Below are 14530 nucleotides of genomic sequence, written 5' to 3'. Positions count from 1 at the left end.
CATCCTGCGTACACACTGTGGGAGACAAATAACGTTGCTACGACTGTGCAATTATTAAGGCCATTACTTTCTTGTGTTTTTTTCCCCCATTGGTTTTGTTTATCTGCTCACATAATAATGACTCTCAAGCTGAGCGACAGTGAACCGACTGGTAAATAATGCTATTAGGGATTGGTATAGCCATCATCCATTAATCATGACGTATTCTGTTGACTGTATGGAGCTGATTGTTGATTAATCACATCTTAAAGTCATTTAATTAAAGTGGAGCGCACCAATTGGCTAAAACCAGTCATTTAATCTCAACTACTTTGAAGTCTTAAGGCTACACGTTGTTCCCAGCAACCAAGGCAGCTCCGGTTTCTCAAAACAATGTGGGCAGTGGGGCGTTGCGGTGGTTCGTGTACTGACGCTTAACACGCGACAACCTCTGAATCATCTCGTGTACCAAAACATGCAAAAAAGCCTGTTATTTGCATGTACAATGCTCTGCCCCTCCCTCCCACACATTGTCAGATTTATTTGCATGGAGACCATTTGACTGTTCTTGAAACAGGAGTTCAATACATTCTGATAACTTTCAGAGATTGAAGAGATGATTTAAAATCATAATTGTCAGTATTGTGGGTGGTACATGGTGACTATCTATAAAGAAGCCTCTCTTGGTTTATACTATTACGTCCCTGCCCACTGTCAAACATTGAAATATGAAGAAAGTCACAGTCAGACTGAACATTTTTTATAATAAATATTTATTACTTTCATAATTGTTCCATGCCAGTTGTATAAGTAATATTCTGGCTAGTATCTTTGCTGACTATTTTGAGATTAAATTTTCATTAGTCTAATGATTGCTTGTTCTGTATTAAAATGTTACTGTTGAAAGTTTTGCAGGTGTATGCAGGTGAAAATGTCTGACATGTTTCCATAAAAATATAGCTAAAGAAGTACAAACTTCCCCTGTTTTTTTTTTTATTTTGTTTATAGAGGGCAGATTAGTTCAATATAGGAAGTCAAATCCATATAAATTAGTGGAGTGGAGCGAAAAGATTCAAGATTAGATAAAAAGGTCAGAGCTAAGAGATCTGTTAATCTGTGACCTCTATACGTGGCGTGGTGGATTAATTTGCCGGCACTCTGCCACTTGGTCCCGTTCCATCCTTCTCCCCTTGCAGCTGATTTGTCACGCGTTGGGGGAGGAAGGGTGCAATGTTAAAAATGTGCTGCCATGTCCACCGCTTTAGCTTTGTCTCTGATTGTTATCCTCTTATGTATTGTGATTTTGTCTACCACTCATGTTTAGCAGTGCTTCATCTTGTTATCTGCACAAATACATTTTTACACCAAAAACACTATAGTACAAGATTACTCAATCACAATGTCGAGAGCTTTGTTGGATTTAGAAAATCTTGTATCAAGCCCCAAAACGATGTCACTCGCTTGTTTAGACAAAAGTGATTACTTGATGAAAGTTCATCTCCATTGTGTTATTCAACTTATTGGATTTGTGAACATTTTGGATCCTCAAACGAATTATACTTTCAATTAATGGAGAATAGCGTCACTCTCTGATGAACGCAAACATGTACTGAAATTGGCACATTCATACACAAGCGGACACGGACCCACAAATAATTCCAAGTATGTTGATTTTTTTTTTTCTTCCCCCTCCAATACAACTAGGAGATTTAAACTCTCCTTCAGGCAGCAATGACTTTTTGTCTATTGTTTATCAAAACTAGATCATCAACCCTACAGGCTAATGATTGGCGCAAGCTGTGCGACATCATCAGTAAACACTGTGACAGCATCATTGCTGTAAATATTTATGGAAGCATGTCAGGTCTGCATTTCCCCGATTCCCTGACCTGCGTTTACACTACGTTTAGGTGTTATTGCTTCGTGAGTGGATTTGGCAACACGTCCTGTTGTATGATCCGAGTGGGTGTTTGAAAAGGCTAAAACTGCAGCGCCCAGCATCAATTATTCACATCAGACACCAAACATGTGCTGCCAATGAATATTTTACTCGTTACTTTCAACCTCTGTGGACTTTTGCAGAATGATGGCAAATCCGGCGAAAGAATCCTCAGATATTTGCTGAGAGGATATAATGAAATAAAAGTTCGGACGAAAGGAGATAGTTCATCTTCCTCCAGCGATAGCGCAAGGTGGTAGTATCCGACAACTTAATCCTTTTTCCAGAGTGATGGCTTGGAATCGTAGCGTATTGTTGTTACAAGAGAAGCGGCTTTGCGAGATAAACCATCTTCCCCGATAGACTCAGCTCTCATAGTGTTCAGAGATGTAGTCCAGTCTGCACGTTGTAACTTTTTTTCCCCCGTAGAACTGCTCGGATGATGCATTAGCCTTTTCTCAACCGTGCTTGTGATGCAATGTTCACTTCAGATCCATCATTGTGGAACAAAACATTCCCGCCATGCAAGTTTTTAGCTCACCAAAGTAATCACCTGTACTGTGACGTAAACAGAATTTCACACTGACTCTGTGCTGCCTTGTAGTATTTGGACTTCTGGCAAATACTGTGTTATATATGACGCTATTAAGGTTATTTATCTTCCCCATGAAGTAGCTCACGTAGCTTTTGTTTTTCCGGGGGACTAAAACTGCCGAGTTTAGATTTTGTCAAGTGTATGATTAATGTGCTTCTGTGTGCTTGCTTTATTTCTCCCTTTAAAATGATATGCCATGTTTGGTAAATTTGTGGGCATTGATACAATATCGAACATGGATATAGATCGATACTGTAGCTGCTCATGTTTATCGTAGCTCTTGAGGGTGCAGATTTTCCGTTATGCTTTGACCTACTCACTTTGCTGAAGTTCGAATGCGTCACTCTTTTATTCTCGAATTTCTCTGTAATATTCCTAAACATTTCCAGCCCCCTTTTATGATGCATTTGATCAGTTCATAACCGTGTTTGCCTCATAGTTGTGTCACAGAAGATAACCATCAACCTTGTTTTTCAGCCAAATCAGAGAGAGCTGCGTTACATGGCTTTGGAAGGGAAACTGGAGCATCCGGCTGTCAGGTGAGTTCCATACTGGCAAAACTATACTTCACTTCTTTATTTTTTCTTATTTATACAGATACATGTATGTATGTTATAGATTATGCCCTGATTGATTTTTTTAGCCTACATTACACATGGAACAATTCAGTTGGTGTTTGCCAGGTTTATAATCCAAATAATTGAATTAGATCATTGATCTACTTGCCACATGGCCACTTGCCTGACATAGCTAATGACTTCTCATGCTTCAAAAGAAGTCCTGCGGTGGATTGATTTGCACTGCTTTGTTCATTCGCCTCTGCCTGTCAACCTCAGGTGGCACCTCATTTCCATTACATATTAATTTGTTAACAGCTATCACTTCTGTTTGTAAACAGATTCATTTAAATATCTATAACCCTGACTTAATTGAATGCATTGCATGGACTCGGTTCGGTCTCAGAGTCTTCTTTAGCGATTTTTCTCTCCGCCAGAGTGAGAGCAGATTGTGTTGAGGCAATGGTTCAATATCATTGAACAAAGCCAAGAGCACAAATGGGTCAGTGATGTGACATCAGTGACAGCTTGTCATTTTGCACAGCCAGTTTGTTCCTTTTGGATTTCATTTTTGGCACCGCGTCCAATAGTTTTGATGACCTACATTTTGCAAGGAGGCAACTATAAAGCATGTTTTGTGACTTTGACGTTATGTACCGTACATGCAACGCACTGTATAAACAACTTTGAATTGAATTATTTCCATTTCTTTAGTGCTCATGCAAAAAAGCAAAGATGTGTTTAACTTACTAGAGTTTATCCACTAGAAAGGTCAAATATGTCAGTGTGTCAATCGTCAGCCCGCAAAGGGGATTCCCAGAGGCACGCGCCCGAGTTGGCAAGCCAACGACTAAACATAGCTTGCTGTTGTACTCACCATTGTGAGGTGGTCCGTAGCTGATTACTGTAATTGGGAAAATCCCCTAATTGGCCTCTTAAACCTGTTAGCTAAGGTTGTTGGGGTCAGAAAGATATTGGATGACATTGGCATTGGGAGTTTTATGCACGCAATGTAACATTTGAAATTTAGATGCAGTACGATTTGATCATATGCAAATCATGAAATAGGAGACCACTGTCACCACTCATTCCCTCTCATTATGGAACAAGTGTAGTGTGGCAAGTGGCAGCGTTTGTTTGACCGATATCAAACGATGTATTTGCTTATCCTGTATTTCGTTGTAAAAACGCAATTGTTGTTATTTTCCCGTATTTTCAGTCACAGCCATCTCTACGCTCAGACGTGGGAGTGACAAGTCCTAGTTCAGGGACGGCGTCGGCAAAGTCAGCGGCTCCCTTCTTTTCATTCAGTGCTGCCAATCCCAGAAGACGTGCTTTGCAGGACCCTCCGCCCATTGGTCAGTACCACTGAAGTCACAGATCAAAATGAATGTCAATTCTTCTCTTTGGGCAAAACTCTCTTTATGTGGCAGATGCCCAAAACCAAAAAAGAAACTTAAAAAATGGTAAATGTATTTTTCATGTCATGAAACAATATACAATAGTGTAATATGAGGCATATCCTTGCAAAATATTAGGGCTGCAACGCTAAAATTCTGGGGTTGTGACTAACGATTATTTCAATAAGCGATTAATCTGTCTATGAATGAAGTTAAAAAACATGTTTCAATTTGCATCTCTTTATCAAAGAATATGATTGTCTTTCAGATTCATAGTACCTAAAACAAAACTTTCTTTCGATTCAGTTAATGCTCTGGTCGGTCACATGATGAAAAATAGGCAAAAATGTTGATCATGGCTTGCAAAGTTAAAGCCAATGTTTTATTTTGATTCAACGTAAAGAAAATCAAAAATCAGTATTGATTAATTTATGCCATTAGTTGTGATTAATTCATGCACCTCTATGAGCTACAGTGTCTCATTGAGATTCATAATTTTTATAAATTCTTCTAGTTTGGCCTCCCTTGAATAGTTGGTCATTCAAAATTAAATGAATAGATAATTATGATTTATGTTTACTTGCTATTGCCAAATACTTATTGCCAACCTTCAACACTATACACTCTGCAATATCATGTACCAAAATCACATCTTCACCAAAGTCACCAAAAAGATTGTTATCCTATTCTGTTTGGAGTTGTTTTTATAGTGTTGGCAAAGTGTTTTGTTTGGAGCGCATTGTCTTGTGTTTGTTTGCGAATGATTAAATGCGCTTTTCGCTTTCATCTCTTTGCACAGATCCTCTCCAAACAAAAAAGGTTCGCAAGGTCCCTCCTGGCCTGCCTTCATCTGTGAGTGGGAGATCATCTACCTCTCATATAAATAGATTTCACAGTGAGCTCACTTCAGCACACACACTAACACAAACACAAACACACACACACGTAGAGCTGTGCTACTCAGAAAGCCAGCCTGTCAAGGCCTGCACACAAAGAGCGCTCTTGACATTGGCCCCACAACCAGCGAATGGGAATTTGTTGCTTAGTACTCCTGTTTCTCTTTGCTGGCCAAGTTGTGGCATCTTGTATTTGTTGTTTAATGCAGCAGCGCTTAAAGCAGGCTTGTGTTGTGCTGTGCGCCTGCTTGCATGTGTGTTGCACTGGAGGTGATTGATTTTCCGTGGTGCCCTGTCACAGTCCAGCCTCCTCACGGGCTCTCCGGGGAGAGCGAGAGGCTGTCAGAGCGGATCCCCAGCTCTGCTCTTTTGATGTTTAATTAGTCATTACGTCGCTGAACAGGAGGACAGACAGAGATTAATAGCACAGAATATCTGAAAATTCTGCTAGTAATGATCCCAGCGGAGCAGAAACCATTAGGATGCAGAGAAGTGTGGAGCTCAGCTTGCGTTCACTTAGGCGGGGGGTATTTGGGGTTCATTAATATGCAGAAATCACTAAGTCAGATGTTCTTTTGTAAAACCTTAGTGAATTGCCAAAGTTCTTTTTTTTTTTATGTATGTCAAGTCCTTGCTTGAATTTTCGAGACAGGTCTTTTTTTTTAATGAGAAGCAACTGGTTTGCTAAAACCCAATTTTCCCCTCCTTTTATTAAACCATATTTCTTGTTTTGGTAAGGGATTCTGAGACCGGCTTTACCTTTCATTGCTTTGATAATCGTCACCTCTGCTGCTGCCGCCGTTACTCAAAGATCAAATGTTGAACAGGCTTCAGAACATAAAAGGCTGACACGTGTTTTGTTTCTGGATTTGTGTTTGAAGAGAAGTTTGTCAGCGCATGAGGGAGACAAGGCGTCTGTGGCAGCGGCGCTCTTGCCGCTGCCTTCTTCCTCTTAAGTAAGTGATATATCTGAGGTCTTGTCAGACGGAGGAGGAGGGGGGGGGGGGCAGGCAAAGAACGGTTGCCTGGCGGGTTACATCTCTTTGTTGTGTAAATGGACGCTGGGCTTTTATTTGTCACTACTTAACACATGGGTGCAGGTGCGCTTGTGTGACTCATAAGAGTACAATCAAGCAGTACAATGGAGAGACAGGGAGAAACAGTGACAGAGCACGGAATAAAATACAGCTTCTTCTTGTCACTCAGCGCTGCTCAGGCGATAAAGCCTGGAGCTTGGCGGGATTATCCCAGTGAGTCTTTGATCCCATTTGAAAGAAAAGAGATGGAAATGTTCAATTAAAAAGGCTTCAGACCTCTTTAAATTAAAAAAAAAAAAAAAAAAAAGGACCAGTTCTTATGGTTTTATATAAGAGGTCATGGATTTCGGGATGGAAGCGAAAACTATCTATTCTTTTGTCTGATTCATCAATTAATCAACAAAATAATGGCAAGATGAATAATTAATGTAATCATTCGTTGCATCCCTTTGTAAAAATCTTTATGCTCATCGTGCCAATTTGTTTCTAAACAAAAAGATGTTAGTGTGCAGTAACAGTATGTGCGGAAAATGATTTTTCTTCAAATTTTTTTGTAATGAAATGATTCAATTATTCGAATAATGGTTTCACCCTCTATTTAACACATTAATATGAGCACAGAGCAATAACCTTTATATATAACCTATAAGTAAGTGAGCATCAGTGTTTTTACTTGCATCATGGTAAAAAATGTGATTTTAAAAATACCTGCATACGCATAGACTAACAGGAAGCACAGCCAAAGTAAGGCGGCGACAAGGCTTAAAGCAGTACTTGTAGTGCAATTAGATGATTATCAGCTCGGCTCCGTGTTTGCGCCGCCGTCAACGACACAGGAGGTAGCGAGCGGCCGCGGTGCTGAGGAGTACTGAAGCGAAAGCGCACCTGAAGCCAGAGGCAGCTGTGTGAAGAGCCTGCGGCGTACCTGTAAAGCATGAATGCGGCTGCAGATGCCGCTGAAAGGTTCTGCTGGTGTAAGCAAGCGCGAAAGCCTCACCAGAGACCTGAATAGATGCCTGATTAAAAAAAAAAATACAGGGACACACACACACACGAACACAGCGCTTCCTATCATTTTGGTCTCCCCCTGGGAATTGTCCTATTTATTTATTTCTGAAATCCCACGCTTTCCTGCTCGCTTGTCTTGGGACTCTCGGCACCAAAATGAATAAATGCCGTTTCAGATCAGACAGGCAATGGAAGTTGCAGGTCCAAGCATGATGTTTGTGTACAGGATGGGCCTGAATCAAAATATTTAGCGGAGCACATCCTTGCCGCATTTAGGGTTTGACACCACCATGCATCAGGATGTGAAGGCTATCTGGACAGGACAGCTGGTGATTGCAAACAGTAAAAATGTTCATGGGTCTTTTTCATCTTGTACTGTATACAGAAACACTCCTCTCCGAGCCGCACATACTTTCTGCTCGCTGCAGCCACGTACATAGGAGTACAGCTGCATTTTTGGAATTAGAAACATAGTATCTATAGAACAACTAAATAACTTCAAATTGACATCTTTGAATTTGACCTACATCTTGTGAGTCAATAGATTTAAAGGCATTGCTCTTGCAACATTAGCCTCCATTTTGCGTGGATTTATTTTTCCCTGAGTACTCACTCTCGTTCATGTAATTATTTCATGCTCCACTGTCGTCTGTAAATGCTTTCACACTTTGTCGGACTGTGCAAAGCCAGTGTTGAAAGTGAAGGTCGTCGTCGTCGTCGCATGTTGTCACTGAGCTCAGCAGACAGTCTGCTTTGCAAGGGGGATGCTAACAGGCAGCTGCGTGGGCACCTGTGTGACAGGAGCGGTGAGGAGAGATTCTGTCGCTTGTGGGGGGAAAACTTGCATCTCTGAGGATATTTATGGGAAGCCGTTAAGACACAATGCGGATGTGTGTGCATGACAGTTTGTTTGTGTAAATACACCCCCCCTCCCTCTACGATTCCCTGTCAGAGACGCCGAGGCTTGATGTGACACTTCTCCCCAGCTTCAGTGTCGGTGCGGCCGCGGGAGAAAAAAGAAAAAGTGGTGGGCTGAGATTCAGATCCCCTCGGGGACGTTTGCAAGTGAGAACCCTGAGTGGGGATGACAAAAAAGATTGACGGTTGCTTTTGATGGATCATTCAGACACCCTTGTTTCGGAGAGATCTGAACTGTGTGAGCTGTATGAAAGGAGGCCTGCTCTTGGCTCTGATGATCCTGAAATGCTCCTCGATGAGCTGTTTGGGGCTTGACATTCAAAACACTTTTTTACCCCATCCAGCTTTCCTCAACAGTGTATAGACTAGAGATCAAAATATTGTGCTACTGTAACAACACGATGTTTACATTTCTGGGGAAGCTGCTGAACTTATTTCGTCCTTTTATCCACACACAGGGAGACCAGGATATGATAGTCAAAATTCAAACTATGCAGAATTTTTGTCAAAATTCTATTTCTACTTTTTTCTTTCTCGAGTTGAAACCTTCTGCCTACCTTGTGCTGTGGGTGTTAGTGAAATACTATTTTAGAAGCTCATTCAAAATCTGACTATATTATTGTGGTATATTATTTTTATGTCATTGTTTTTTTACCTGATATTCATTGTTAAAGTAACAGCACCAAAAGTAACAGGAATGGGGTTTTAGCAAAATATTAACTAATAAAAAGCCATATGACATTTATGGCACCATTGAAAAAAACACTTTTGTTGAATACTTGATTTACACTTAAAACTATAGCATTTTAGTTCCAATACAAAAAGAACTTCTCATTTTTTGAGCTGCTTCGGTTTAATTTAATATTCATTGTGTATTGCGCACATGATATGCATTATGCATGTCCTTCTGAAATGCCAGGGTCATGAAATGCGTTTATGTAAGGTGTCTCCTGGTGATAAAATCGCAAAATTGGCCCGTGCAGCCAACAGTGTTCCAGTCTTTGCCCTGACCCCAGTTAGCAAGGCTCCCTTGGGATGGCTCCATCAGATGGAAGATTAGATAGACACTGCTGGTTTGACTGGGATGATGTTGAACAGTCGCAGCTTCCTCTGGGATCATGAGCTTAGTGTTTGTCTTTGTCTGGGTTGCTGAGATGTACCACTTACATTAGAGGCTGGAGATAATGGAACAGGCAAACAAGCCAGAGGTGTAACCCTCTTTCATCTGTGAGGAGGGAAAGGAGGGACAGTAAAAGGACAGAGAGTCTGAAAATAATGTAGGCATTTAAGCGGGGCCTGTTGCAAATGATAAATTGCGTGACCTTACGACATTAATGCAAACCTTGATTTCAGATTGCTGGCAAGCCTGACCACAGTCGCAAAGGTGGAGCATGTTTATGAAGCTCACATGTTGACTGATGTTCAAAACTCAGTCCAAGCTTCAAGCGTATGTGGAAGGTGATGTACAAGGCCAGATGAGAAAAAATATTGATCAAATTTGTCTTATCTTTTTAGAATCGATGATTCTATTGACTATTCCATCCATTACTCAAGTAACCACGGTGGTAGTTTATTTATTTGAATCCAGTCTCGTAAAATAAAAGCTCTATAGCAATCTTGAGCATAAAACAAGTGCAAAGTCGTATGAGCTTATATGTATGAGTGGTCCATCGGGCTTGAAAAGAAGAAGGTTGTCCTGGAAGCTGTCAGGGTCTACTGGGTCTCATTTTGAATAAACTAGGTCACTCTTTCCTTGACTCTCGTCCCTTCCAGGATCCCCACTGTTGCTGTGACCTTGCCGATGCAGCCGTAACTGAATATTGAATTAGGATAATTTCTAATTCCGCTGAAACTAATCCTCGAAAAACGGCTCCCTGCTCTTATGTTTCACGATTCAAACCATCTTGTTCACATTTTGTGCTCTTCCTCATACTTCTTTCATACTTATTCCATTGCATCGAGATACATACTGTGCATACAGTTGGTTGATCTGTGACACAGTTCATTATTTTAGGGCTGCTCATATTTTACTTTTTAATAACAGTACTTAAGATCTCAATACAGGGTAAATTGAAATTCATGACATTTGTATTCATGGATTAAACTTGCTAACAGCAATATTCACAATGTCTTTACTGTCAATTATAGTATGAACAGATGAGTAGGCCTCCTCAGTATCTTTAAATGCTTTAAGGCGCTGAAGTTAAAAGGAGAAAATTGCATGTTTACGCTGATGAAAATGTGTGTATTCAGTTATTCATTGCTGAAAAGATAGATCGATAGCAATAGATAGAGAAGTAAAGTCACTTGGGAACGGACAACTTACTTGGAGCCTCCAAAAATGCAGTTTGACAGGAAGTCTGGCAGACACAACACAATCACAAGACGTCTTGACTCGGAAAATGCAGCGCAGTCGTGTCCAAGTTGAGCAATGAGGAAGGAGTTTATGATATGAAAAGAACGCCTTCAGAGGAATTTCAGCAGGGAGACTGCAGAGAGAGTTACTAACAGGGGTTTTGAATCAAGAAAATAGCATTAAGTTGAAGAATTTAAGATTTTTTTGGGGTGTTGACCAAGGTCTTAAAGACAGTCTTAATGGCTTGTTTCAAATCCAACCTGGTCCACTTTCATATGTGGTCCTCGATTTTTTTTCGGATTTTTTTGCAATTCAATCAATCGTCAAGCTGTTGCCTTTTTATACGAGCCTTGATAGAATAAAAACTAACATCCCTTGACGTATACTAAAGCCACAACCAATCATTACCTTTTTGTGATCTGCATATTTGCAACTGTAGAATTCATGCAACTAGTGGATATGGGCGGAAACCTAAATATACATACATTGGGGGATGATGGGGGCCAATACCCCCAAATCCACCCCTGAGATCCCCTAAGTAAGCCCTCCCTAATTAGAAGCAGAGCTTCTTACAGGAAACAATCTTGTCGTCTGGTGACATCATCGTCAAATCCCTGGCTGAGAGTGAGATGATCTCAGCCTGTGGATTTTCTCATTGTTTTTGCAACAGCTCAACAAACTCCAAGAAAAGCACGCCACGGTGACTCGTGCGTCTTTAGCCAGGCTAGCGTAAACAAGTGGGTGGAGCGTGCCCTTCATCTCCTCCAATAATTTAGACTGTTATTTGATCGGATTTCTTTTTCCTGCTCTGTCACGGCTGTTACTTTTCTTTCGTCCTAAAACATTACCCTCACTTGAGACGCCCTGACCTTCAATGTCAGCGTCACAGCTATGCGAGGCCGTCGGCACACTCCTCTAAAACGAAATACCAATTTCCTTTGTGCTTTTATGTTTCCTCATTCACGATGCAGCGCTGGGCCTGGACTTGTTTTAGTCCCCTTCAAACACTTTTATCACAGCCATTTCTTCCCTTAAAGCATCGACTTGAAACGGCTCCAGATATAAAGCGGTTTCAGAATGTAGAGCCAGTGTTTTGGAAGAGTTTAAAAGAGTTCGGCAGAAGAAAGGGGGATAAATAATAACACTAGCAAAGGCAGAGGATAATAAAGACCTAGTTTTTTCGAGGGACTCGGACGCTTTAATCTTTCTATAACAATATTGTCGTAAATGAGTTTGCGGGCCTGCGTTTAGTCCGGGAAGCTTTGAGTGGTAGTCATGAAAGGCTCCAGTAAGGCTGGGCTTTCAATGGAATATCGTATCAATCCTCTCCTTTCTTCTGCTCCCCTTTTGCCCCCCCCCCCCACTCGATAAAGGTGGATAAATGGGAAGCTGTGGGGCTTGGAATGACAGTAAAGCGGGATAAAATGGCTGTTGATGTTTTTGCTTTCCTCTCCAGCGCTCCCAGCTTCTACCCCCCCCCCCCCCCGGGGGAGTTTACGAAACGGTGTATAATTTTCCTGCAGGGACGTCACGAGCCAGCCCCCTTTTGCAGCTGTTGCATGCTTCACAGTGTTTACACGCGCTTCTGAAGTGAAGCTTCTATTCGGGCACTCATATTTTACATCTTGTCCTGTAAATAATACGCGTTCAGATTTTCTTTTGGATGCTGATGTTCATTTTGCTTCATTGAACACATTGTTAATGACTTCTCATTTGCGTGAGAGCTGTCTGTCTGTGTTGCCAAATGAGTGGGTCCAATCAGAAAGGGAAAAAAAAAAAACCTCCGGATTTAAATGTGAAAAAAAAATCTGGATCTCTTTTGAATTACTCATATAGTGTGTATGAAATCCAGCAAAGAATAAAAGTATTTTAGTTCCAGTTTGTTGAGGTACTATTGCATAAAATCAGCATTTTTTATGCTTGGAATTAGACGTGCCCCCATCCGCCCCCGCCAACTCTAAATCGGCTCACACATTTGTTTTCTATCCCACCCACTTCCCTTTATCTTTTTTATACCCACCTCCTCATTGCTTCCCTTCCCCCTCGTCCCTTTCCTCTTTGCCTCAGCACTCAGCGGCTTAAGAGAGGGACGTACCACATGCGCCACTCCCTTCTGACAGTCCCCCCCCACCCCTTCCGCTCAGCACGCAATGGTAGCGTCCTGCTTTGCATAAATTTCCTCTGAGTGGGCAGTGTGGAGGCCAGCACTGAAAGAATTATTAGTCCCTTTTGAACGCTTTGGATGTATGTCCAGAGAGCTTGCGTCCCGTTGTAATATACTTCCGAATTTGTTCACGCTATTATGTATTGCGCGTATCCCGTCCCTGGAATGGGAAATAACTCTTTAATGTACTACTACAATGGCAAATCGGTGAGTAATTTTGGGGGGCAATTTGTGTGTGAGATGGAAGAAGTGTGTTTTGTGTCTACCGCACTCATCTTGCGTCTGTCCTGTGTCGGAGTTGTCTTTTTAATGTAAAAAGTGTGTGTGTGTGAGTTTGCATGTGACCTGTTCAACTGCCTGACTCTAAATTTTATCATACATTTTTGTGGAAATAGTATTTTCATCTTATTTCCTCCACTATTCAAATGTGAAATGCAGGGAAAAAGTTGTGCCAAACTTTTTTCCCAAAGAATCAAACACTGTGGGGTGTTTTCTGAACCAATTTATTTTCACTGGCTGGTTGCTGGAGCTCCGAGGCTGGATTGAAATAATAACAAGTGGGAGTCTGGGAATGATTAGGGAAAAGAGTCTGCCTGTTGAGGTTCGACTTTCCTGTTTGCAGATTGAGCTTCAAGCACCAGTGTTTGCTGTTCTTCCATCTGCTTTTAATCACGTCGACATTCTTGACACCACAGGGAGCCTAATGTGATTTCTGAACATCTCCGTAATAACTTCTTTGATATGTTTGTTTCAAACTTTCAGAACGCCTTTTCGTAAAGGCATGCAGGCTTTTTTTTCCCCACCCCGAGGAATGCTGAAGTTGTTCAGTCACTCAGGATTGGTTGTCGTATTTGTTTCAAATTGAAAGGAAAGCACATTGAGTGAAGGTGAAGTGATGTAATAATCCTTCCGTTGTTATCCTGTCATAAGCAAATAACACCTTGCTGATTTCCACCTGTCATCTTGAAACTAAGAATGACACTATTTTGATGTTGCTGTCGTCAAGGTCATCTTGAGCTTACCATTTCAACTGTCCTTGGAACCACTGACAGCATTTCCTGTGCCCCCAATGAACACAGATGACTTTGATGTTTTTTCATATTAAGTATTAACAGGCTTCGGTTATCGTTAGCGATGGGAAGGAAATGGATAACATGTGGACAAAATGGGTCTCTGATCAAAAGCGCTTGTTGATACCCCCCCCCCCCCCCCTTGATTCCTTTGCAAGGAAATGAGAAATGTGGTGCTCATTCTGCGAATCAACTCGATTAAAATGAATTTGTTGTCATGTCGAGTTGCTTAGCAGGCTCACCATCTGGATCACTGGGAGAATTCACAGCGGGCCATTGACTTGTGAGCCGATGGCACGGAACCAGTACAGATGGAGCCGCTCACTAAGCTTTCTTCCTTCGGAAGTAAACGCCTTGCAGATATCAGGACATTTTTAGTGTTGTTTGCAAATGCGTTTCAGATGCCGTTCTCACTACAAATTTCGAAGTGGTGACAAGTTGCCTGTTAGTGGTTGTTTTGTCATCCATCTTTAGTTTCCAAAGGTTATGCAATCATTAGCTCCCCCAAGTGTGTATGCATGTTATGTTGCACAAGCAGGTTGATTGACATTGGATTCGGTTTCTGCTGTCACTAAAGTTTATCTAAATAGATGTTAAGAGTTTGAAATTGA

General features: G+C 41.3%; 1 protein-coding gene across 4 annotated transcripts in view; it reads left to right on the top strand.

Moving 5' to 3' along the window:
- Window positions 1-14530, top strand: part of tcf12 (transcription factor 12) — a 48961-nt gene that overhangs the window by 16814 nt on the left and 17617 nt on the right. For all 4 annotated transcript variants that reach the window (XR_015857539.1, XM_088371279.1, XM_088371277.1 and 1 more), the window contains 3 exons: window positions 2991-3052; window positions 4290-4428; window positions 5270-5322. Coding sequence is in view for 3 of the 4 variants with exons in the window: in XM_088371279.1 (XP_088227405.1) it covers window positions 2991-3052; window positions 4290-4428; window positions 5270-5322 (254 nt within the window). In the remaining variant the exon portion in view is untranslated. The remainder of the gene's footprint in view (window positions 1-2990; window positions 3053-4289; window positions 4429-5269; window positions 5323-14530) is intronic.

The sequence above is a fragment of the Syngnathus floridae genome, chromosome 3 (genome assembly GCF_059516105.1).
Source record: "Syngnathus floridae isolate MCC-2025c chromosome 3, RoL_Sflo_1.0, whole genome shotgun sequence".
In the NCBI taxonomy this organism is placed as follows: Eukaryota; Metazoa; Chordata; class Actinopteri; order Syngnathiformes; family Syngnathidae; genus Syngnathus; species Syngnathus floridae.
The sequence above is the reverse complement of the archived record's forward strand: the minus strand, read 5'-3'. Positions and strand labels throughout refer to the sequence as shown.